The sequence below is a fragment of the Artemia franciscana genome, chromosome 9, assembly GCF_032884065.1.
Source record: "Artemia franciscana chromosome 9, ASM3288406v1, whole genome shotgun sequence".
Lineage (NCBI taxonomy): Eukaryota > Metazoa > Arthropoda > Branchiopoda > Anostraca > Artemiidae > Artemia > Artemia franciscana.
The window spans coordinates 36634855-36662780 of NC_088871.1; the positions used below are offsets into that span (position 1 = coordinate 36634855).

Here is a 27926-nt window from a genome sequence, read left to right on the forward strand (position 1 = left end):
GATCAAGAAAATTATATTATTGCTAAGAGTACAATTGCAGGTTAAGAAAATAATTAAGATCAACTAATAATTTATTAAAGGAAATTAGATCAACTATTTAAGCCAAAATAAGCTAAAACAATATTTTGTCAATTTTAGTAGTGATTCTATATTTTAAGCAATAAGTTTAAATTACCGACACACTACTTTGGAATATGGTTCCAGAAAGGAGCAAAGACGTGCTCACTGGTGTTCCATTTGAAGCTGTGAAGTTATCCCCTGGTGTTTTATCTGGAATCCAATCATTGGGATTCACCAAATTATCTCCAGTACAGTTGCTTTCAATACCTACTGTACTGTCTGGTAAAGGTGAGTTATTCAGCCTAATGTTGCTTCTTAGCTCTGATTTTTGATATAGCTTGTCTAAACTGGCTGGGTCGTATGTAAAGGAACTGAATTGGGGCATTTTAGGTCATAATTTTGATGATTGTTAAGTTTCATTTGGCCTAATAACTAAAGTAGGTTAGGCTAACTGACAGGGGCAGATCTAGAGCAAAATCTTGTTGAAGGCCCAATGTGGTTAGGGTTCCAATGAGCAAAATCTTGGGGGGAGGGAATGTTACAAAACAACCAATGACCAACAAATTTATTCAAAAAAAAAAAACAGAAAAAGAAATCACAGGGAAAGAGGGGGCCAGAAAAATCTTGGGGGCCCAAGTCCCCCTGTCCCTTTGGATCTGCTATTGCTAACTGGTAGGTTACCCTATAGACTAGCATAGGTATATTATGGGCTGGTACAGAAATTGTATTGGTCCAGTAGCCTAAAGGTCTAGTTCTAAAGTACTAGCCTAAATGTTCATGCAATAAAAATAGTATTCACCAGTATTTTTCTCTATGTTATGCTCTTCATTGCACCCTATCCCTCTTGATGGTCTCAGATTTAGTCATAAAATTCTTGTTTTATAACATTTAGCATGTTTCTATTGATTAAGCAATTATGTTTCCCTCCATTTTCTCTATATTGAAACAAAATGTTTATCCAACTCAGTAATGTTGCAATCACATAGCCTGCACATTTTCTACATGTCAATAATGCAGCTACTCATTTGCAAAGACATACTATGTACCACAAAATTAGACATATCCTGCTGAAGAAATACACTAGGCTATGTTTGGCTATATCTGGGGCCATAAAAGGGATAAATTACATCATCAGAAAAGTGAATATAATATTTAGAAAGGGCATAAAATAATAAATCTGATTGTACTAAGTATACTTTTATTTATAAGTTTGTTCCCCTTAGAAGTGGTCATGAATTAGACAAATATAATAATTACTGCTGTCATAAATTTTATTACAGCCCTCTACCTGATAGGCCAAAAAATAGCTCTGAGCTATACAAAAATTTTAGTGAATTTTTTTTATGTGCTTGTGTGTCATTAACAGCTGGTGCATAATATCAATTCAAAACAACAGCCTAAACTAAATCAGTAAATTTTTGCATAGCCTTAAGCTATATGCAACTTCATTTGGTAGGGGCTAAATGCAGTTGCAACAGTAAACATTATTATTTTTGGGAAGAGCATTGATAAGAAAATCTGGATGTATATTTCTTCTTATAGGTATATTTCTTCTTTACTTACCTGACTCTTTGCACCCTACATTATATATACATTATAGTAACTAGTTGAGGTTAGGGTTAACACTTCTTTCAGGACAGTGTTTATAGCAAAGGTTTGTTGAGGCAGTTTTTTTTAAGTTGTTTTGTTGCAAATACCTTAAATTGTATGCATTTCTTTAAAGTATTTCTTAAATTGTAGGTATTTCTTCAATTTCTTCTTGTAGAGCTCCAGAGTTGACAATTTGCCTTAAATTGCAGATTGAAGCAATCTAAGGATTACTCCTTGTAGAGCTCCAGAATAATGACTTGAGTTGTATTCAAAGTTTATTAATGACTAGGTGTAGGTGGATGATCAGTAGAATGCCAATTGAGTTTACACTCTCTGGAGGACCATTCAGCATCCAGCCTTTGTTCAAAAACATCAATGGATTCATCAGTAACTGTTTCATTAGATAGTTTGTTCCAACTGTTGACAATTAGTGATGAAAAGAACTGAGTGCAAACTCTATATATTGTAGATTGATAGTTTCAGATGATCATCTCTAGTTCTTAATTTGAGACCAATAATAGGAAATAATGCTGGGAGGGTATTAGCCCTCAATAACTTATAGGCTAAAATGGCATTCCTCTACTTCTCCTGTAAACAAGTATAGGGAGATTCAACTTTGATAGACTTGCAGGGTGAAAAGTTCCCACATGCCAGATATGACTTAGGTGGCATGTCTCTGCTCATCTCCAAGAACTTTCGCGTCTTTTTTAAAATATGGGGAGGCTGGAGACATTCCAACTTCAAGCTTAGAATGTATAAGTCCCTTATATAGAAGACTAATGACTTTAGGCGAACAGGTATAAAGAGTATGCTTAATCAGTCCCATAGCTGAACTAGCATTAGCAGGAGATTTCTTAGCATGAGTGCTGAATTTTGATTCATTGTCAATAGTGACACCAAGATCTTGCTCATTATTTACAGAGGAGAGTGTGTGGCTTAAGAAAAAATAAGAGCAACAAGGATTTGTTTTTGCCAAATTGAAGGATATGGTACTTGGCAACATTGAATTCAAGAAGAAAAGCCTCAGCCCATTGACCAGACAGTCCAAGATTTTTTGGAGGGCATGATCTTCACAGGACAAGGCTGGTTCAAAAAGTTTCAGGTTGTCAGCATAGAGAGTTAATTTACTGCTGATAATGGAAGGAGCAGCATTTATGAAGATATCAAATAGTGTAGGACCCAAAACACTTCCCCAAGAAACTCCATTCAAAACATTTGTAGAGGAAGAAAAGATATGGTTACCAGAGTCATCAAATAACTGAATACATTGAGTTTTCAGATAAAGAAATTCAAGAATTGAGAGCAGGGACCTCTCTTCAAGCTTGACTGCATGTAATTTAATGGCAAGTTGCTTGTGACAAATTTGTCAAAAGCATTAGAGAAGTCAAGCAGAAATTTCAGGAGGCACCCCCATATCAAGCAACTTAGTGATGTGGTCATACAATTCAAGGAGATGGGTATCAACAGATCTTACTGAAGAAAAGCCATGTTGTGACCTGTGCAAAACATTATTATCTTCAAAATGTCTAATAACTACAGAATTGATTATTCTTTCAAGAACCTTAACAATGACTAAAGTTATGCTAACGGGTCAGTAATTTTCAGCAAGGACCTTTCTAACTTTTCAAATATAGGAATGATATATGCAGTTTTCCAATCCAGAGGTAGCCTGGAAAGATTTAATGATAACATGAACAACAGGAAAAGAGATTGACACAAAACTGTAGCACATCCATGAAGGATACAAGGGTGAATACCAACTGGACCAGCAGATTTATTCAGTTTTTGGGATATAAGTTCCTTTAGGACTATTGTGTTGGCAATCAGAATTGGTTCCATCTTATGTCATACATCATATAAAGGAGATGTAGGATAAACAATACTTGAATTGGAGAAAAAACAGAAGAGAATTGTTGGTTGAAAATTTCAACTTTCAGCTCAAGATCAGAAACTGACTGACTCTTGTGCAGGATATCTGGGACTGTGTATCTGCTGCTACATTTTTGAGTGGCATAAAGCCAAGGTGTTTTCCTTAACATCCTCAGCCAATTTTTCCTCAAACCTTCTCTTCAACCTTTTTTATTTGGTTGGTTGTCTGATTACAAAAAGTGTTGAAGCCTTGATTAAGTTCAGTGGTCTTCTTTTTTCTGTAGTGATTCCAAGCTTGGTGTTTTCTGTTGATTAGCTTGCTTATTTTGGTAGTTAAGAAAGGTATACTTTTTGCCCAAAAAATTCAAGGTCACAGTTACTAGAAATAACTGGATCAAGAGTGTTGGAAATTTGACCTTCCCTGAAATGAGTTGGTTGTGAAATTGTTTGATAGAGAGGGCAGACAAAAAAAGAGAATATCTGGTGCAAAAACTAGATCCATCAATCTGTTGTGTTTCAGGAAGGTTAAAGTTCCCCAGTAGGACAAGATTGTAACTTACAAAATTGGACATCACATTTGATAACATAGCAGCCATATCAAACAGTTTGTGGTAACAAACTGTAAGTAAGGAGCAACCAGGTTCAATAGTAATAAAAAGTTTTAAAAAAGGAGTTTTTATACAAACAGATGTATCAAAAGAATTGGCTTTTTATGCTGATTTTGGATAAATAAGTTTCATTTAGTTTAGGCTTACTCATCAAAGGTTACAAGTCTAAGAAAATTTGACTGATTTTCAAAAAAAAAGGAAGAAACACTTCTTAAGATTCATAGAATCCTGATGAAAATCACACCACTAGATTCAGTATATCAGAGAACCCTACTGTATAGGTTTCAAGCTCCTATCTGCAAAATGTGGAATCTTGTATTTTTTGCCAGAAGAAAGATCATGGATGGATGTCTTTTTTTCAGGGGCGATTGTATAATTGGTCCTAGAATGCTGTTGAAGGGCTCATTTGAAAAAAAATTATAAGTTCTAGTGCCCCTTTTATTTGACAAAAAAAAAAAAAAAAAACAGCGGGCAACTAGGCCCCCTTTTATGCCATTATTTTTTTCGAATTATCCAATAAAAATTTTAAAATAGCCATTTTTTTCAGCATTGTTGAAAGGCTGAATAACTATGCCTTTAGAGACGTCATGACCCCCCTCCCCCCAAGCCCCTCAGGAAAGGTCCTTAAGTTACAAAATTTGCCCATTGTTTATGTATAGTATTTGTCTTTGGGAAGTATGCATACATTTTTTTTTTGGGGGGTAGGAAGGGGGAACTTTCTGCTAGTGGGATTTTCCATGGAGAGAGAAGTTTCCAGGGGGCAAATTTTTCAGGGGAAATTTTATACTTTGTGAATTTGCCAGAATTCATATACAAGATTCTTCTTTTGTCTTTGCCAGCTCAATTTTAGGCATGGAGATGGTAAAGGTAATTGTCTGGGGTAAATTTTCACCAAGATTAAATTATTTAGAGAATAAATCTGTGGAGAGGAGGATTTTTCTATGGAGGTGTAGTCAGATTTTGTGGCATTGTTTAAGAAACGATCAGATTTGTGTGTTTTTATCCAAATTGATTCAATTCCATTAGTAGTAACAGCAATAAAATGAATGAAATTGGCAATAGTCCATCTCTTTCATATAAACACACTCATCTGTGGCAAAGTGGGCAATTTAGGTTAGAAAAGAGTTGGTAACCATTTATTTGGATTTTATCAAATGGTAAGACTAGAATTAGTTATAACCAAGCCAAATGGCATAAAATTTATTCACAAGAGAAACATTTTCAGTGCATACAGTTTTGAAAATAAAGTCATTTTTTGCTATTTGCAGTCAAAATAACTTAGCTAAGTCATACTAGACAAGCATAAATGAAAAAGAAGTAGGAAAATTTTGGGAAAAATTAGAGGCACTGTACCCATGCAGTTTCATCAGATCCAATAAGGACTAATATATAGTTCGATGTCTTTGACACTAAACCCCAAATTAATTGTTTTGGGTTGTTAAATCTTTTAACTAGTTTTGTAGTATTAATGTAACAGTTGAATTAATTGTTGGGGGCTATTTAACAGCAACTGCAGTCAGACAAAATATAATAACAAAATTGGTCACAATGCTACTAGAAATATAGAATTGTAGTTACATGTTTTTAGCTGCTTAAAATTACCTATGGTCAACCCCTAACGGAGCGTTTTTTTTAGATGTGCTGATACAAGCCAAGTCAGGAACAGGTAAAACCCTTGTATTTGTAATAGCTGCACTAGAATATATTTGTGAATCACCAGATGGTCATACAATTATATTGGTGCCCACCAGAGAGATTGCTGTGCAAATTGTTCAAGTTATAAACTCCATTGCCTTAGATATTCCAGGTAAAAATAAAAATTTTTACTTATAAAATTTTTTATCTTTTTTTATAATTTAGTTTCTACTTTTTTCTTAAAAATTTTTGATTGTTTCAAAGTTTTGAAAATGTTTCGAAACTTATTAGGCCTGTTTAAGGTTATATATGTTGCATTTTGTTTTTTCTTTTCTTGTAGATTTTTTTTGATTCTTATTTTTGTATACTTATTTTACATTTTGTATTGTTTGTTCACTTCAAATGCAAGCTGAAGATATATATATATATATATATATATATATATATATATATATATATATATATATATATATATATATATATATATATATATATATATATATATATATATATATATATATATATATATATATATATATATATATATATATATATATATATATATATATATATATATATATATATATATATATATATATATATATATATATATATATATATCACTTATTTCGCTATTAGTTGAGGGTTATTCACCTACAGTAATTGCCTGCATTGAAAAACTAGGATTAAAATAATACATTTACCACTTTACCATAATGCAATTATAATATGGGTGCAACACATTTATAATAGATAATACATTTGTACCTTATAACCTGTCACATTATTCAAGATTTTAAAATATAAACAGATAAAATACGAGCAAATAAAGTAAAAATATATAGGGAGTGAACCAAATACAACTAAATAGAAAAAACTAAAACAAAAATATAAAAGGAGTGAAAGAAAGTCTTATAGGGAGTAAACCAAACAAGTAGTCTCTACGAATCTACCTAATAATCATGCGCTTAGTCTTTTAGCCCAAAGTGGTGAGGTGGGATGACCCTGAACAGCACGATTTGTGAATACCTTAAATGACTTCTTACATCAATTCCTTAATATTTCTCTCTGCTTATCATATGTTGTGCGGTTAAAGATGTGGTGGCTTCATACACTCCACATGTGTCACAAATGGCACTGAGGTCATTTTCCATTGGAAAAGGGTTTGTTTAGTTTTTGCGTGGCCACTTCTAAGACGGAGTTGCAACGTTACATGTGATAATTTGGCACTAATATTCAGAAACTGACAAACATCGAGTTAAATTTCAGTAAATTTAATCAAACCACCTAAGTATTATTTTTCTAGTTTCATAGGGACTTTTTTCTCTTAAAGATACAATTAATTCTGAGCCAGAAATCTGAAAGACAGTTTGGTGACTTAGCAGGATTTTATTTTTAAGAATGGTTCACACTGAACTTTTTAAAATCTTGAATTGAGTTTTCTTGCTTTTGCATATTTTTAAGTGACTTTGTTGGTATCTGTATAAATTGTAATCGGTTTTCAGAATTAAAGCTAACTACACCAATTGAAAAACCCTGAAATCCTTCAGAAAAATATGTTAGCTCTGTAGCTCAATAAGGGAAGCCCCCGCCGCGGCGGGGCTTCTAGGGCTTTTTTGTTTATGTTTAAGTCGGGATGGGGGGGGGATCGTAATTAGTTTTGTCCTTGGTGCCAACTGCCATAGGAACAGACATGAGCTCATTTTTGCTAAATGTGTAACATAACTAATTTTTGATACTGCTACTCGTCTAATCATTTACTAATCTAGTTCTTTTTGTTCTTCTAATATAGGTCTACTGATATTCTAATCCAGACAAGTTTTGCTTAAAATTACAGATATGTCATATTGCTACTTATCTAATTGTTTACAGATACTGTATTCAATGTAACCTATAAGTAACCAAGAGACAAAATTTTTTATTTTTTGCTAAAGCTCGAACTGATTATATTTGAAGTAAAGAATAGATTCTAAGGGTAAACTATAAAATAGGGTAAATTATAAGGATGCAAAAGATTCTAAGGGTCGTAAAACTACTTTAAAAGGAAAAAGATAGACAAAAAAAAAGGGGAAAGGATTCACAATTCTTATCTGAGTGGATCTAGTCAGAAAAGAGTAAAAGCGTAATGACAAAGAAAACAAAGTTCTTTTCGTGCCATTGTTGTAATTTTAGACATTTTTTTGTTAGATCTCTGCTTTACAATATAAATTTTTTTTTAAGGTAAAAAAGGACCTAATAAAAGAAGATTACATAATTTGGCTAATCTTGACTATAGGTCTATATCCTATTTATATATCCTATAATCTACTTGTTAGAATATGAGATGAAACAAATTCGATGAAACATTTTTATCAAATTACTGGACGTTTAGGGGTGCACTAATTCATATGGCTTGGAGACAGTAAGCAAAGAACCCTTATCATCGTATTTTATAAACATTTTCACATGTGAGCAGTAGTGGATCTTGTTACTTTTTACATTGGAATTAAAATAAAAAACGTGGTTTTGATGAGACATGTGCTTGGGTGTTTGTGACAAGTTAAATTTCTTTAGATACCACTATTACGAATGACAGCTCATAACAGCACTAAACCACGTGAGGCAAGCCCATTCGCATAGGCTCCCCCCCTCTTGGTTCATAGCATTATTTTTACTCCTGTCTCATTTTAATATTGTTTTCGTTTGGCCGTAGCTAGCTTACCAAAAGCACGATTTTTGGCAACTTACCATTCTTCCTCAGTATAACTTGACAGCAGGATTGTACTATATTTTTAAACCGATAATTTCTTGAAGCCGAATCAAAGCGAACACCTAGTATCTTATAAAAAATTTTCTTGGAAAATAACTAGTATGCCTTCCCTAACGCTTCGAGCTGTCCACGTTTGACATGTGTCACTACCGTGGCTTTTACTATCTTAATTCGAAAACTTATCTTCTTATTCTTCTATATAATTTTTTAAAGTAAGAAAAAAAGAACTGACACCTGGCCAATCTTCTTTTTGTATTTTCACTGCATCCACAATCCTGCTCAACATTCGTACAGTAAGTGGTGAAATAATATATGAAGTCAATTTTATTTTTAAAGCTGTCCAATTCCTTATCATCCACACTTACTCCTGCTTTAATATATATAAGCAACATAATCTTCTTCAGACTATTCTTCAGACCTTTTGTCGCAGCTCAACCCTAGAAATTCACTAAATTCATTAATTTTAGTTGATCTAAGTCTAGGTCAGTTAAACTTCACATTTATACAATTTCCTTTCATAGCCTTTGCTCTGTTGCTTAGGATAAAGTTAATCAAATAGTACTTTGAACCGTGAGGTGAACTACCAACCTCCCATATTTCCTGAATTCCAGCAATATTATAAGCGCTAATCCCCGTAATTGTCTTTTCTGGTAGTCAAGGCCATATCCAATTTTTTTTTTGGGGGGGGGAGGGAGGAGGTACAAAAAACTTAAACAGAAGAATCAAAAAATTGTTTATATTCATTTTGTTACGTTTTTACGTGTTAGACAAAGATTTCGGAGGGGAGGAGGCCAAACTCCCTAACCTTCCTCCGAGGATACGGCATTGCTGGTGGTTCATAAAATGCATGTTTATAATCTGTATCGCAAAGGACTGAAGGTATCTAATAATTCTGATACTTTTCATTATTAATCAAATGGTGGAGATTTATTTTGTATAGAAACTTGACTGGTAATTTTTTCACTTGAGGCAAATGAACCTTGAATATTCAATTTTTGAAGGTTTGAAAGTTCACCTATCAATTGGAGGCAGTTCATACTTTAAAGACAAGCAAGAGGTAGCGAAGAGCCAGATCATAGTCGGTACTCTGGGACGAATTAAGCAGCTTATCGATGAGCGATTTATTGATCTCTTCAACACCGGCCTCTTTGTCCTTGATGAAGCTGATAGAATGGTCGAAGAGGGTTTTAGATCTCTTATTGAGTAAGCTGTTAATTAATTATATGCCTTTATTTTTAATTATTAATGAACTATAAATGACTCATTTTAATTAATCGTTATTAATATTATCATTGTAATTAGGATGATGTTAGATATGATTCTAATTATAATCTTGATTACTTTTTAAAGACAAGCATGAGATAATGAAGAGCCAGATCATAGCCGGTACTCTTGGATGAATTGAGCAGCTTATCGATGGGCGATTTATTGATCTTCTCAGCACTGGCCTGTTTGTCCTTGATGAAGTCAATGGTGGAAGAGGGTTTTAGGTTTTTTATTTAGTCAGCTATTTTATTAGCTTAATTGATTATACATCTCTATTGTTAATTATTAATTAATTATAATTGACCTTATAATTAAGATTATTAATTAATTCTGATAATTTTATTTATTATGTCGTTAATTAATTATTATTGATTAAAAATAATTGTTAAATATTACCGATTAATCATTGTTAATTAATAATCAATTGATTATATGCTAAAAAAGGGACTATACGTAGAAAGTCCTTCTGGTCAGAAGGACACACTCCCCCTGTATCGGTGTAACGTTTAAAACATAGCAACTGGTTTGCTCATGCATATTCAAAACATACTCCTTTAAACCGGCGTAATACCTATTTGGAGGCTCCCTATTCCTTTATGACAGTGTAAAACGGGTAATTATATTAAATTGCTTGTTTTGGGATAAAAAAAAACTCTTCAAAAATCCTCCCCACAGATGAATACTTTTTCCCATATGGAAAAAGAGTTAAAAAACAAAAACAAAAAAGTATGTGAACCCATGATTGTATTAGTGCACTAGTTCATACTTCAGAGAAAATTAGGGTCTATAAAGGTCTGTACATCTTAGTTAATGATAGGAAACATTATATTAGGGAACAAAATAAGACCGGTATTCCATGGTATTCTAAGAAAAAAAATTATTGCTCTATCTTACCGTGATTTGTCTAATATAAGGGGTCCCAGAAGGCTGGGAAAGGGGCCCCTATCGTTCCCAATTTTAGAATAGTACTTTCGGGGAACAGCAATGGAATTTTTTTTGGTTATGTGGAGTTGCCTTGGTTTGAAACCATAGGTTGTTGTGAACTTATGAACGAAGTAATGAAGAGACACCCCTACTGTTTTTCACCTATCTTATGGCATTATATATAAGTGCTTACCGAACAAAGGAGTAAATATGACAATGCGAATATAAACCAGTTGCTCCCTGCGCCATGCCCACCGAGGCATTTTTAAAATCCTAATGCCTATCCCTCCTTGGTATTTAAATTTTGTTATACAAAACTTGACGAGTATTCACCTGAAGGAAGCTTAAAGGGACATTAACTTGATATTTTTTTTTGGTCGTCCTCTAGGCATATTTTATGCTAATGAAAACTATTGTCTGTATAAAGCACCTTTTATATAATGCATGACGTTATTGCAATGCTATCTTGCTCCTTTTTTGCTCTTTAAATGCTTTTAAATGTAACGTCATTCAAATGAAAAACATTTTTTTAAATTAAGGCTCTAAAGCATAGTAAGCCAAAGGGTGTACATCCTGCCCATCACTTAATTACTTGTACTTGCTGTGGAACTAGACGTGGACGTAGCTGGAAGCACTCACTTGATGATGCGGTCATTGAATTTTCTCAGTGTATGGTCAAGCTAAAGAAGTCTTCTCTGTTTAATATTAATGGTAATGAGCTTGATTTTAAAGCAGCAGTGGCACACATCAGCATTTGAGATTGTGTCGGAGCATCGAATTCTCACGATTTTTTGTGAGCAACAGTGATCAAGGACTTTTATATCATGGATATGAAGCGCTTTCAGTGGCCAATCTTAAATGTATAGAAATGAAGAGATCTAATAGCCGTTTTATAGACAAAAGTTTTGTCTCCGTGTTTATCCCCCGTCGATTCCACACACAGCCTCCACGAGAGCCTATTAGGCTCTCCAGGAGAGCCTATTAGTGAGCCAAGATAATTGAAGCTATCGACCGTGTGGATCTTCATACCCAGTAGCTGAGAGAAATATGCTATTTCATTTAGTGTTGCTTGAGCAGTTACTGGATTAGCAGCAAGAACATTGATGTCATCCATGTAGTCCAAGCCAGACACGTTTATACCTAACCCTATAACGACATTCAAATCTTGAGAGTGCTTTTTCTAGAATCTAATCTGTACAATAGTTAAATAAAATGGGAGACAATAAATAACGGCGTAAAACTATTACGCTGGGAGTTTAAACTGTTGCACTGAGAGTGTAAACGGCGGGAACCAATCAAAACTACTGTTGCATAACTTGTTGAAAGTGCAACTTTATGTTAGTTTCTTAACATTTGGTAGACTTAGCAATAGGAGTCGCCAGGCTTAAAAAAATAACATAAATAACCTTATATTTGGTTGCTATAAATTAAAGCTAAGCCACGTATTAGAAAAACTTAAGTATTTATTAGAAAATGAATGAGTACAAGTTTAATTTCAGATTTCTTGGTAACTCTAAAGAAAAGTTTTTATTTTTGCTTTTAAGTAGGATCTAACTACAGCAGTAAGATTTGTTGTTACATTCTTAAACGAATCTTAATAGTTTTAATTATAACTATTAATATAAAAAATTATTATATAAACTATAAAATTATTCATAATTATATTAATAATATGGTATGTTTATATGACACAATCTGCGTTCTTTGTCTCCCATGTTTTATTTTCATTTGGCTTTAGCACGGTTTGGGAGTTAGTAAAAAGAAGTGCTGGGGGAGAAGGGTATTACAGATAGCCTTCAATAATCTTTTTGGCTGACCGTCTCGAAGTCGAAGGATCCACTAGCGAATTCTCCCACAAGAATAGCCATCGTCTAGAGACGACACGACTGCCTGTCCATGGATTATTCTTTATGGTTGATTGTGTATGGCTATGCTGTTTGACCTATGTAATTGTATGGATGAGTAGGGTTAAGGCCTCATTCAAGTACTGATCTATATTAATTACTAATGTAGGATAACAGTCTTCCTTTTCTCCTTCTGTTATATATATATACACACACACACACACACACATATATATATATATATATATATATATATATATATATATATATATATATATATATATATATATATATATATATATATATATATATGTATGTATTGAGTATAGTGCCTGTTGATTCACTTTATTTAGTCCATTGCTTCACTTTGAAAATCAACATCATTCGTTACTACAATGACGGATGATGAGAGAAAGGTTTGATAATGAGAGATGGCTAAAGCACCTTCTGGGGATGACAGATTCCCAAATATTGTACTTTTCAGCCAACAGTCTATTCAAATCTTTGTCATAAAGACAATTCTTTCCAAAAGACACCAAAAGTCAGTAGGTCTTTTTTTATCTTTTTTTTGCAGAGATGTTCTTCAAGGATTGTCTGCAACGTGTCAGATTTTAGCGGTTAGTGCTACATACCCTCCCGACCTTGAAAATGTACTGATAAAGAGTATGAAAACTCCAGAAATTATCAAAGTACAAGTTGATTCTCTGGAGCTGGTTGGTGAGTTTTCTTCTTGAGCGTCTTTTTCAAGCATCTAGTGCTAATTGATTCTAAATTTCTTATAAGTGATTCGATTAGTGTCTAGATAATTCACTGAAGCTAAGATAATATTGATAGATATTATTAGCTAAGATATTATAATATTGAGATTTCAATGTTAAAGTCAAACAAGGCAAATAACTGACCTTTGTGGCCAATTATTGTATAAAGGAAAGGAAAATATATTTGAGACGCGTATGCGTGTAATTGTAACATCCAGTCATTACACCAGAAATGCTTCAGAAGTTACTGGAAGTTGACATCCACTGGGAACAGCTGTGAAGTAATCAATGGCTTAGTAAGGTTGAAAAGATATAATCTTCATAAACTCAAGGTATATCCATCTCTGTTTCGCTCTAATAATATTTTCAATATGTTTCAGACTGATAGTAATACCAATGATGATAGTGATGTAGATTTACTTCACTAAGATGCCCGTTAGCTATCTGTAGTAAAAAAAGAAACTTACAAAAAATTCTTATCATTCGAAATGCCCGTTAGCTATCTGTAGTAAAAAAAGAAATTTACAAAAAATTTTCATCATTCGAATTTATACAAAACGTCGGCTGGACCAAAGAGTTAGTCTTTAGTAACATAATAATAATATACTAATAATAATAAAATAATAATAATAACATAATAATAATAATAAAGAACCCCAATTCCAAGGAAAAATATGGACATTAAATATTAAATAGTATTTTCTCAGAAGAATATCTGACCAACTGGGTGTTAAACACAAATGTGAGGGGGCGTAAGTAAACCACAATTACAATTAAAATGTGAGGGAGAGCTGGGGGCGAGGAAGAGGGGGGGGGGGGGGCTTCCAAAAAAACCTTCAAAAACGCATAAAAAATTTGTTTCTATTCATTTTTGTGATGTGTTTACGAGCCGGACAAACATTTTGGGGGAGGTATTATTTGGTAGCATTTAGTAAACTATCTACTAAAAGTTAGTCTTTAGTAACATTTAGTGTGTTTTTTGTCGAAATTGGAGTTGAATCTTTTGACTATATTTTGCTTATCATCTGGTTGAGACAAAGGACGATGATTCTATTTGTTTGCCTGTTCTTCTTCTAGTTTGGAGAATCTGTAAATGTAAATGCATGTGCAAAAGCTGAAAATAAAAAGTTTACTAATATTTCTCTTATTTGCAATTTTTCACCTCTAAAAAAAGAATAATAATAGCGTATAAATATGCCATTAATGTCACATTTCTTCTTAACAAAGATACATAGCCACCAGGGCTGTCACATATGGGGGGATATCTCCCCCCAATGTTTTTGGTCACTCGGTAAAAAGAATAAGTCAGTAAAATCGTGGTAAATTTTCAGTAAAAGAACACTAATAACCACAAACAACTGAACAGTGTCCTCTAAGAAACTATCCCGTGCGAATTGGCGTGCTGTAAGCTAAACTATCAACTATATTAATATAGTTAAAAGTATACATTAGACAAAAAGAAACTTTTTTTCTCTTTATGTCAGTACATCACAAATATGTCACAAAAATTAGCCAATGGAATTAAGTGTGTGGGGGACTTAATTGGTTAATATAATGATAATCATATAGAAAAGTGAAAAAACTATTAAGATAAAGGACCTGTGTCTTGTGCCAGTGGAGGGGGGGGGGTGGAGTTCCCTGATGTGTTGTTATCGGTAAATATCACTCTAGTGATTGTTAGGTTTCAACCAAACTTGTCGAAAAGTTTCGTGGAAAGCTTTTTGAAGTACATTAAAGGTCAGCATCCCTGACACAAGGAACATTCTGTTCAGGTAGATGTCTGGATGACAAGAGTCTAGACATCTCCCATCACTCAGAGAGGTCAGATTGCGGTGCCGTCTATATTCTTGTCATTAAAGATCCAGTAAAACACGTTGTCGGATCTCAGTCAAACCGTGAGAAACAAGAATTGGTATCTTTATTGGCCCTTTTGGATGTTTTGAGACAATTTATTGTCAGTGGGAGGAGGGGAGGTATCCCTAATTTCATGTAAGAGGACACCTGATAAAAAAAAATTTTGGTTAGCAGCCAAACTGCGTTGGAAATGAGAGCTAGTGTTTTAGATGTCATTCAGGAACTTGGACCCGATGCTACATTTGGTGGGTAGGGGATAGAATCCTGTGTCCTTGTTATCAGGATATCTTAGCGGAAGGGATTATTGTGTCACAATCAAACTTTGTTAGGTGTAAAATTAGGTTTCCTAGCTGTGCATTCTGGGGATCCGTCCCTATTTTGAGCTTTACGGGAAGAAGGAGGTTTCGAGATTATCGTCAGTATTAACTTTATAAGCCTGAAACCAGTGTCTTCTCATCATATAAATCCAAATAATCCTTCTTAGCAAACAAGTTAAACAGTCTAATTTTGCCAAAGTATCGTCATTTCTGCCCCCCCCTCTTTTCCTTCTTATTATTTTCTCTTTTTTTAAAGTGAATACTTTACTCATTGATGTCTTAACTGTTTCTATTACTGTACTCCTCTTTGACATGAACAGAATTGACGAATAAAACCTGTATCATTTAAGCCTAATTCACATGTGCTAGACTTCAATGTCTAGGTATAATAATTTTCGACCAATCATAATTGGCTTCTTCTTTTATAAATGCTTAATAATTCAAAGGAAGTTGGAGTACTGGGATAACACACCCCAACTATAAGTAATTACTTTTACTTACAATTCAAAATAATACATGAAACAATTAAGAAAAAGTGGCCCTGGAGAGACTCTAAGGTACTCCGTTCAGAAGAAGGCTTCCAGCCTTTTGCAACCGAACACGATAGCCGATTGCGTCAAGAAGACTTGCATAGTAGATATATTTTCTTAATTAGTAATTTTTATGCTTATTTAAGCTATGTTTTTGTTTTAGTTTTTAAATCGCGTTTTTTTTAAGCTTAGTTAAACTACGTTAGTTAATCCGTAGAAAATTTTCACGAAATACAGGGTGGGGACGGGAGCGTTTGACCTGATTTTTTAAATGAAGAAGAAAATAAGTCCAAACCCAGTGAACATTTTCAGGATTTGTTTGGCTGATATTATGTAAGCATAAAATCAATGATTGAATAAAATAAACAGATTAGGTTTTTATACTAAAAGCCACAGTAGTGACAATGGCTAATTCTGGACAGCTTGAATTGCTAAGAAAGGCAAACTCGATATTTTCCAAATTGTTTAAAAATACTAGGTGTTCGCTTGAATGTGGCATCAAACAATTAGTGATTTAAAATATGATACAATCCTCCCGTCAACTTTTGCAGAGGAAGGATGGCAAATTGTCAGAAATCGTAATTTAGGCAAACCAGGCATGTGTCATCAAGAACTCCGCAGTAACATCTGATCAATACTCTCCAGATCAATAACATCTGGATCTTTTTTTTACAGGGATACTTTTTTACATCTATTATCCGTTGCTGAGTACATTTGTGTTCTTCTCAAAGTTTGCTCTAGAACTGTTCTTCAAAAAGTGAAAAGTCTAGAACCCTTATTCACGTAGGGTTTTTTTGTGGTTCAATGTCAGCCCACTAACGTACACTGTGGCGCTATGTACTAAATGTATCCATTTACGTTCACTGCAATTATGGGAGTTGACTATCGTTGAATATACGGTCATTGAGACATTGGAATCATTTAAGCTTTTGCATTAGGTTTTATCAGCTGAAACTATTTATAGTTTGAAACCCTGCGCATTTTTGATCATTTAATATAGTATTAATGTAGCCACTTAGGAAATTCTACTGCCAAATTGTGATGAATATATTCATGAAAACAACATTGAATAGCCTATTCCTATAATAAGACCGAAAGTAGCTTCAGTGGGCTTTAAAAGGATGTTATGTTTATTATGATATAAGTTGTCAAGTATTCTCGTTTTAGAAAGATTACGTGATTTCTTGAACAGATATTTTTCTTAACTACGCGACGTAAATGCACGACTTACAAAATTTGTAATTTAAAGAAGCTTCAGAAACTGAACCTCAAACCCGAATTCAAAAACTGAACCTCAAACCCGAATTCAAAAACTGAGACACGCTAAGACGTATTATATCTATTAGCCATTCGACAGTATGGGGTTGTCCTTCCTAAACTGTGCTCAGAATTCGCTTGTCAAAAATATGTATTTCAAGAATTGTATTTTGCAATATATTATAAGGAGGAACTTACTTAAATATTTGTAATTTAAAACAGTTCTGATTGTTAAATGAGTAATATCGAATTAAATACTGAGAGGTACTTAAGCATGATTTATCCATTAGTCACCGAACAGTACGTTTACGTTATCCCCAAACCGTGCTCAGAAGCTGCTCTCCAAAATGTGAATATTAAAAATACTTTTCGTAATATATCTTAAGGATGGGTTCAATTAAAATATGCGTCATTTGAAAAAGAATTTCATTGTTTTATGCGTAATTTCAAATTCACAAACTATGAGGTATTAAAACTTATTGTTTCCGTTAACTATCAAATTTTTCGTTTGTAGTTTTTTCAGACCGCGCTCAGGAGTCACTCTTCAAAATATGAATGTAAAAAACATTATTTTGTAATATATTTTAAGGAGGGATTCAATTAAAATATAAGTAACTTAAAAGAGCGTTTGATTGTTATGTCTGTTATATAAAATGCAAAACTAAGAGGTTTTTAACATACTATATCTACTAGGCATTGAACAGTACGTTTGTGTTCTTCCCAAACCACGCTCAGAAGCCACTCTTCAAAAAGTGAAAGTTGAAACGCTAGTCAATCTCTTGGAAAACGTAGAATTCTCCCAATGCATGATTTTTGCCAATTTTCAAACGAGGTAAGTTAAATTTTTGCAGTTTTAGTTGAGCTCTCTTATGAGTTTTCTTTCGTTTTTATCACATTGCTTGTGTATAATCTGATTATATACTTAATATTTTGATTATTTCGTATATATTTTTATGGCTCCATTGTTTTTTCTTCTCTGAATAACACACTTATGAGGTTTTAGTGCAGTGGCTTTCAAGCTTAAAAAACCTGCTCCCCCTTTCCAGAAAAAAATTGCTCAACGCCACTGGAAGTTAATTCTTTTAAAAATATTATGGTAACTAAACAAAAAGTGTTTCTTTTTCGTAAAACCTGGTTAAAAAAAGCCGTAAACTAGAAACACTGTTGTTTAAAATTATGAAACTATTTATTTATTTCTCAGAAAAGAAATTCTCATTTCTCAATATTTCTCATTTCCATTTATATCCCAGAAAAGTAAGGTAATACAAAGAATATTAAAACATTCAAAATAATTGTATTTAGAAGGATTAACTTGATCTGCTGACAATCTAGTGATCTGTGATGAACACCAAACTAAACACTAAACACTAATTTGGTTATGAATTTTTTATTGCTCTAATTTAGTTTTGGCTCCATTTTCGTGTATGTAATTCACATGTGGTACTATTTGCAATCACTGGTATGTACCTGTCGCCATTACCGCCCCTTGCCATTAGGCGGCTAATTATGATAGTACTTCCAGGCTAAGCGTAAATAATGCAGCTTAATGCTGGAGTATTTTAATTTGTTTTATTAATAAGCGATTTATCAACCCTTATTCCCAAATAGAAAAACCTAATCTTGCATAAAAACTTGCTTACTAAAATACCTTGATCCCTATCTGCTAAGACAGGCTTACCAATAGGTATTTAACAAGAGTTAAGTCTGTTCTGAGGAGCATAAAGTTTGGGGTGTGAAATTATCTTCCGGAATCCGGAAGATTGGTTGCTAATCTAGAGTTGTCAACCATGGATTTCAAATGCTTCAATCGGTCAAACAAATTTTGAAAAGCAGTCAATGTAATAAGAGGATTTTTTTCCTTTATTTAAAAAGATGATGAATTATCTTGAAATTATTATTTAAAAAATATTATTAAGATTATATTATAATTATTATTAAAACTTAACGTTAAAAACTATTGAAAAAAATTACCTTAAAATTATTAGTATTATCTTAAAATAATTATCTTAAAATTATTTATCTTAAAATTGCTGTTATTCTTACATAAAAATTATTTTCAATTAATGGCATAGTTATGCTATAAATCGTTAATGGTATAAATTATCAATGGTATATACATTCGAAAACAGGATCTTTTTTTATTGCGCTAAAAGTGGCTGTTAATGGGAAATCGTTTTTTTCAGCTTTTTTTTAGAATAAAAAAAAAATGATGTTTCTTTAACGTACTTATTATCTGTAGTTTAAATATTTTTATGGGTTTTTGCACTTAAAAGTGTATGACTTCTGGTATGAGCAATAGCATGTATGGTTTTAAATTTCTTTAAATTCGTCAAGACAGATAAAAGAAATACCGTGATTTTTTTCAAGACGCATTAAAAGTATTGTCTCAAATTGTAATTTTTTCAAAAAAAAAGAAAAAAAGTGCAAAGCACTTTTAAAAAAAAAGAAGAAGAAAAGTACAGCTTACAAAAACTAGAAAGTCATCTGATGATGTCAACCTATTAAATCTTCGCTCTATACCCGAACAGTTCATCCAAATTTTTTTGTTGACTAAATTTATATTAAAACAGCCATTGAATGTTTCCCCCAATCAGTATTGCTATATTTTTTGGTTGGTTAATTCTTCTCGTTTAGTCTGAGAAGTGCTAAAGCAGAACCTGTTATCAGTTTTCTTTGTGTTGATTCTTTCAGTTTTTGCTCAGTTTTGTAGCGCCAGTCGACTTGAGAATTATAGAAGTAAGTTTCTTTTCTTAGATATTACGATTTTTTCCCTTACCTTGGTTAGGTTGGGAGATTTGTACTGGTTTTACGTCCCGATATACGCCTAAGCATTTATAGGCTATGGATGCTAGCCTATACCAGTAGATTATATACAAGTTCTAGTGGTTATCATAATAAGTTTGGGCCGCTTGCACCGGTACCCTAATACTTCATAGGGTAATGCTGGTGGCAACGGCACACTTAACACTTTTTTTAACATGTATATATGGGGAGTTTAACATTGAGAGCGATAATTTCCACTTATTTCTAAGTAACCGTACTTTAGAAATTTCCTCAATGAGGGAGCCTTAACATAGCAGTTTCTTACTTTACAATACTAACATTATGTATGATACTACTGGTATTCATCGGAGATCGTTATATATAATAAATTCAAGTTTTCTAATGGTAGAAGGGGGTTGGCTGATTTATGCATTCAAGCAACATTTGCTGGTGATTATATCAGTCGTGGAGTATTTTTTTTTGCTCTATTTAAATATTTCTTGCTTTATAAACTCAGCATTTTAAGCGGATCATCAACTTCTATAGCAATTCGTCCAAGTTCCCCAAAAATTATTGTTTCAGTCCTGTTCACCTTGGGTATGTTTTTATTAGAGCAAGCCAGTTACATTTTTGGAATAAAAGATGTTCGTAATTCGCCATATTTTGTTGTAAAAATTAGCACCATGGGTCTTAAGATTGTAATTAATAATAACGGATTAAACTGCATCTGATATCTGGGACTATTATGGAGTCTATAAGAGTTGGATATTTTGAATTTCTTGCTTAGGGGTTCGCCCTTTCTCGTAAAACGCAGCCTGTTTGCTAAATCCACTTGATGTTTGCCCACATATAGCTCTCATAGTTCTTTAGTGGGCCCAGTCCTCAGGATTAGATCTTCAGTCTTCTGACTCTAATAGGACAGTTTCATTCTTCAGTCTTCAATAAATAATGCTTCAGTGTTTAGACTTCAATAAAACAGTTTGAACTAGACTTCAATTCATACTTGTCTCTTCTTTAGTGTACCTAATCTTCTGTCTTCAATGAAATAGTTTTGTTTCATCAGCGCATTAATTTTAGAGCTGAATCTATTGCCAAGTTTCTGACAAGTAAAGGATGGCCATCTCGGTCTTTATCTGCTCACCTTGACCAGGACTCGCGTCTTCAAACCCTGACGTACCTGCAGCAAATGAAATGTCGTCTTGTTGTTTGCACTGACCTGGCAGCTAGAGGTATTGACATAGAAAATGTGGATATGGTTATCAGTGTCGATGTTGCTGGAGATCCGTCAACTTATATTCACAGAGTTGGGCGCGCTGGTCGGTAAGTCGGTTTAAGATTAAGAAAGTATTTTTATATTTATATTTTTTCCCCTCCCTGGTAGCAGTTATTGACAGTTATCAATGAAATCAAAGTACGATTAGTGATAACAATGGCTATTAATATATGCTCTGAGGGCAACTTGACTCTTATGCATAATACTGATAGATGGTAATCAGCTTACCTAAGCTATGGATGTCAGGGGATTGATTTGTTTTTCTTCTCAAACATCATCAGGTTTAAATTAAAAAAAAAATCAAGGTTCAAAATCAATCACCTAACAACCATAGCTTAGGTAAGCTTATTACCATCTATCATTATAATAAATAATGGTTCTAAGTATTGCAAGCAGGTTTGCCAATCCTGTCGAATCACTTTTTGGGAAATAGAATATAAAAAGTGTTGCTGGTTGTAACACTGACTAGAACCGAAGGATGGGGCAGTTTCGTGACACCCTCCTGGAAATATATTCCATGGTTATGTACTACACCGCTTAGTTTCTCCAGCTTTTCTATCAATTTATCCTCATAGAGCTGGAAAGGCTGACTGGTATTCAGAGTTTAGGGCTAAGGGAGGTCTTTTGTATTTGATTTGCTTGCTCACGTAAAGAACAGGTAGACAATCCTACAATAACCATGAAAGAAAGAGTATATTGACGCATCGTTTTGAAAAAGTTTTTGACTTTGAGGGGGTACCATTGGATTTTTCTAGGGAGAGTGGTTCCCATACCACGAAAATTTAATTTTTAGGTCAACTTCTTTTCATCCTCTGTATCTCCCTCCTTGCTCCTATGAAAAGCTATACTACCATAGACTTAGAAATCAGTTTCGAAACAAATAAGATTTTTAATAGGGATAAGTCTTTTTATGAGACAATGAAAAACATATGCAGAAGCTCTGGATATTTCGAAGACATAGTCAATCTTCGTCATCAGCAGAAATACTAAAGTATTACAATTAACACAACTATATCTATACAGAAAAAATATCATAACTTCTGGGTCACAGAATTTTACTAGTCCATTGGCTTAAGAGGTTCATTAAATGGGTTCATACAAAGTCTTGAGTTCCTTAATGTTGCTTAAATTTATGTTGAATTCTTAACAAAGTAGGCACAATCTTCTCCTTACTCTAATTGTAAACGAAATGGTGCTGAATTTTTTGTTCCTTAATCTTACTTAAAGTTATGTTGAATTTCTAATAAAGTTGGCACAATCTTCTCCTTCTTTTAATTGTAAACAAAATGTTGCTGAATTTATAGTTAGACGTTGAATTTTTCAAGACTACACTACCTTTCTATGACAAAAGGCAGTTTACAATTAGAGAAAAAAGAAGATTGTGCCAACTTCATTAAGATTTCAATGTAGAAAATAACATCGGAATGAGGCGAAATATGTGTGCCATTATCCAATCAGCTGATTGAATACTCTCCCTTTATTCTATATCCCAAGAGGACAGTGTCAGACTTGTCTACTCTTTACGATAGTTCTAAAGGCTTCATATTACACAATGCAATGGCTCATATAATAATGCAAAATTAAAGCAAGAATATAAACAAAACAGGGCTAACTATTTTTTTTTATTAGTTTTTTCAATTAGCTTTATGATTTTTCTGGGTAGTGCTAGATAGCGTGTAGTGTTGTTTCCAATAAGGTGGTTGGACCCCTTTCGTGGAACTTACTATTTATTGGTTTTGAATCACTGTTGATGACACCTTGTTTATCCCTTCAAGCAAAAGGATGTAGAGGATATAAATTTTACCGGACACTGTAAGAAAAAAGTCCAGGGTTATTTTTTAACTGCTATTCTCTATCCAGTTGCTGACAAATTAGCATGGATGAAAAAATTAATTTTTTTAATGAGCAATGGGAAAAATATAGATTTGCAAAAGAATTGCCTGTCTATACTTTAGTATTCTCATTGATAGTTTGACAAGGAGTTTCTTTAATATAAATGAGGATGACTTAATTCTACATCCCCTGAGGCAAGGCCTTAAATTATGCAAATTTCCAATTGTCTACAATAGGTTTTTATAATGTGGCTAATAAAACATATATAAACGACCCACTTTTTAATACTATGTATCACACTAATGAAGACAGTCTTAGTTGGAATCTAGAAAAGAACAAACCAAATGGAATCAGGAAAACAAAGGGAGTCGGGTAGCAGAATTACTCAAACATGACACCATACTACTGAAAAGTAACTTTTCAAAAAAAACGTGTTTTACATTAAATCTTGTGAAAAGATGCAGAAACTATATCATTAAGGTCGCAGCTACCGCTGCAACCTTAATTAGCCGTTCCTGAGATGTTGCAAATCCGCCAATTTCAGTGCTATTACTTTTATCTGAGATTTTCTTTAAGGCAATGTTCTTGTACGTATTGTATGATAATTTTTTTATTTGATTGGTAATGTTTAGATATATGCTATCATAAAACCTAATAATACTAATTTATTAACAGTTACTACAATATAGTAGCTGTGTGACTGTCCGCTTAAATAGGAGGATTGAAGTTCGAGTCGCTCTGTAGTAATGATCTCCTTCTCATCCTTACTGATTTTTATGATCTGATACTTTAATCCATCTTGTTATTTTCACTTTCGTCGCCACTAACCAGAGAATCATATTTTCTGCGGTTTCTCAAATCTCATTGTGAAACGTCATGTCTTTTTTTTTAAAATCCCTAATACGTTCATCTGGGATTTTGTATCGACGTGCATATTTTATTTAGTTGTTCATCCAAAACGTTTTACTTGTGGATTGGTGGGAACACACTTTTTGTCTATCTTCATTTAATTCTAATGTAGGCCATAATGTAAGCACTGTTCCTTCTCTACTCTTTGGTCTAAAGGCTTGATTGCTTGGCCTATCCTTAAAAACAGATTAGGTTTCAACGAATTATTTTCTTTGGCTCAAAGCCATACCGTTGTACTAAGCATGGGCGCTCCGAAAAGCAGATGAAAATTTACTAGATATTTTCCAGAGAAATTGCCTACGGATTGTTCTGGGTACCCAGCTGACTGACCGTATTCCAAACAGTAGGTTGTACGAAAAATGTGGTTCAATCCCCCTTTCTAGGGCTATAATGAAAGGAAGGTTGAAATGGCTAGGCCACGTTCTGCGGATGAAGGATGACAGATTGCCGAAGATTGTCCTTTTTGGCCAACCGTCTGGGACTACACGGAAAGCAGGTCGTCCTTGTCTGGGTTGGGAGGATGTCATAAATAAAGATTTAAAGGAAATGGGAACTTCCTGGGAGGGTGTAAAGAGGGAGGCCTTGAATAGATTAGGTTGGAGGAGGAGCGTGCGTAGCTGTGTTGGCCTCAGGCGGCCTGGTGCTGAAGTGAGTTATTAGTAGTAGTAGTAGTAGTAGATATTTCCTCAGAGGCCAAGGAGCCTTCTATGGTTATCCATTTCAAGAAAGTTAACAACCATCCGCTTCGTAAGGCTAGTTGGCAAGCCTATATTCCAATAGGCAGCAGTACCTTGTTTAAATATGTCATTTGCCCTAATTTATTTATTTATGGGTATAAATAAAATAATTTCAGAATTCCTAATCTAGACTCTTTTTGTGTCAGTCTTCATTCCCAAAAAGTATATTTCAGGAGAGAAAATGTTTCAAACTGAATCGGTCCTTTTTTTCTGCCATCTATCACGTTTGTCTTTTTTCTGCTATTACTATCGTCTATACTTTTTTTTATCCATTTTCGATTGTTTTTTTTTTATCTTGAAAGTTAATCTGTGTCTTATTTTTATCTCTGTTGATTTTGCATCATTTGTAAGTTTTTGATTTCTTATTCTATTTAAATTTGAAGGAATTTTTTTCTACGGAAATGTATTTTGGATCAGCATGTTTACTACAATTAGTGGATGCTTCCTACAAGTTATCTAATTAAATTATTTTTGCATTTCGCTTCAATTTGTACGTATTATGTTCAATACTTTTTTATATTAAATTAAAAAAAATCCTAATTTGAAAAAAAGAATTACAAATAATTCTTTAATCTAAAGTAAAAAAGAGTTAACTATGACAAATTAAGTCAGGTTTCCTTCTCCGTTTGATATTCATTTCTCCTTCCGATATTCTCTTTCTTCTGATATACATTTCTGACATTCTCTCTTTTTTCTTTGTATTCCTCTCGTTCAGAAGCTTAAGATATTTAAAGTTATTTGCACATACTTTTTCAGGTTTGGTGGCCATGGAGTTGCAATTACATTAGCTGAAGAAAGCAAGGAGCTTGAGTACATGAGAAGCATTGTCAGTACTATTAATATTAGCATAAGGCCATTGAAACCAGAGAACCTGGATATCCTAGCAACCGATGAACGTCTAAGTCTAGAACTACTTGAAGGGAACGGAAATATAATATCAGATATCACCTACACAAAGCAAAGAAAGGATACTGATAGGGCGGATAAATTGAAAGGGAAAAAGAGGGGTTGGAAAGGAGAGAAAAGAATTGAGAAAGAAAATGATGAGACAATGGATTATAAAGAAATCTCTTTAGAATTTGGAAATAGTCAGCTGGAAAGGAAATTCAATGGAGCTAAGGTAGCTGTTGAAAGTGATGAAGATAAGCCACAGAAGATTAATATAACATTGGCAAGTGAAAAAATTGAAAGTAAAGAAGATATTCAGAATGGAAATGGAACTACTGGAGCTGTAATGGAAGAAGACCGTATCTACAGTGAAAATGAGGTACAAGCTAGTGCTTTCAAAGTAAGCGGGGCTAATGAAATTAATGAAAATGAGATGAAGATTGAGGTGGTTCGCGAATACTCTGATCAAATAGTTGGAAAAGGAATGGTTGATACTTCTTTGAATGGAGAGACTAATTTTGAGGAAAAGAGAATACAAGCCAGCAATTTTTATTTTCAAGAAGCGTTCGTCAGTACTGAAAGTGATGAAGACGTGCAAGAAAACGTTGAAGTTTTTGAAGTCTTAGATCAAGAACTTGAAAAAAGGGAGTCAACTTCATTACCAAATATGGACAACAGTAAGATACAAAGGCACATTCCATGCAAGCGAAATAGCCTTCCAGAAATATCAGACAGAAATGCAGAGACAAAAACGGCCTTTGATGAAAATAATGACGTAAAATATGTAAAGGCAGTGATGAAACGCGTTGGAAATGATACATGTGATGACTATGAAAACAAAGAGGAAACTATATTAAGAGAGATTGATAAAAGAATTAATAGTGAGGTGAGTAATAAAGACGTTAAATTGAATATTGATGCTTCAAAACTTGACATGAAGAGCCAGGTATATGACACTGATGTAGTGGTAGTACCGAGCGAAGATAAAGAAAGGGTATTATCAGTTCTTATGAATAAAGAAGATTTGAAAGCTGAAGAAGTAGTTATGTCGAAGGAACTCGAAACTGTCGTAGCAGAAACTAAAACTAGCTACGAAGTAATTAAGGAACGTTCTAATGTTATTGAAGGTGATAAGGTTAACAAGAAAATAAATAAAGTCACTGAGGTTGAAGGAGAGGAATTGACAATTCTTGAGGTGAACAATGGTGAAGTTGTTTCTTCACCTGTTGAGGAAGAATTAATTTTTTCGAGAAATATTATCCAACGAATGTTTTCAGGTACAAGAAAGAAAGCATGTGAACGGAAATCGTTAGTAAAGCGTACGCGTAGTATTTCCCTGACCAAACCAGATCTGATATCCAAGACAGTTGAAAAGTCTCACACGCTTGAATCATGTGACGCTTCTAAACTTTCAGAGAAAAAACGTAATTTTAGGCCATTGAAATTTGTTAGAAAAACCTTTCAACGGACTGTGAGTCTTGTGATAAGATCTCCAACAAGATATGAGCCAAAATCAGGGAAAGAAAAAACGACTAGTGATAGATACAGACCTGTGACTAGCCCCACGCTTTCGTCCCTAGAAATCAGTCCTGTTTTTTCCTCAACGCCTGTGAAAGTCAATCAAAGCGATCTCAAAATGATTGAACCGGATATTATTGCAAAGGATGAAGAAGCAGTCATAGATAGTAGTTTGTCTAAGTATCATAGTGTCATAGATAGTAGTTTGTCTAACACTCCAGGGATCTCATATGATAAATCAGTTGATAAAAGTCCTGCTAAAGATAAGTTCATGGTTGAGAAAGTGGCTGAAGGCGTACCTAGTCCTAGACAAGAAGAGCATTTAGTTCAGCAAGTACAAATGCTTAGTGATGAAACCTTGAAAAAGCAAACGCTTATTGTAACTGACTCGGAACACGATTTGCCTGGTGGTCTGGAAAGAAAATGTATTGATGCAGGAAATGATAATTTGTTACAGGCGAATGAAGAAATTGAATCTGTTAGAAATGGTGAAGCTCAAGGAAACGTTGATGGCAGTAGTGACCCAAAACCAGGCCTTAACTATGAAACAGCGCACAATCTTTGGTATATGAAGTACTATGATCAACTCGAAACTATAAATCAGTATGTACAGAATTGCAAGTATGTTCGTGAGTACAACGGCCTTAATGTGTAGCTTTACATTTTTGTATTTGATTTTCGAACCTTTAATTTTATTGTTCAAAATTTTTTGTCAGTCAATTAATAAAAAGCTCCTTGTTTTAT

The 27926-nt window shown here is 33.6% G+C and overlaps 1 protein-coding gene across 1 annotated transcript; it reads left to right on the forward strand.

The window, feature by feature from the left end:
* Positions 1-149: 149 nt before the first annotated feature.
* On the forward strand, positions 150-27925 carry LOC136031357 (probable ATP-dependent RNA helicase ddx20). The gene is made up of 7 exons (XM_065710858.1): positions 150-348; positions 5764-5934; positions 9513-9714; positions 13120-13262; positions 17955-18093; positions 21102-21344; positions 25533-27925. Exons 1-7 carry the CDS (start codon positions 195-197, stop codon positions 27835-27837), a joined length of 3357 nt encoding a protein of 1118 aa, XP_065566930.1. The 5' UTR covers positions 150-194; the 3' UTR covers positions 27838-27925.
* Position 27926: the final 1 nt, after the last annotated feature.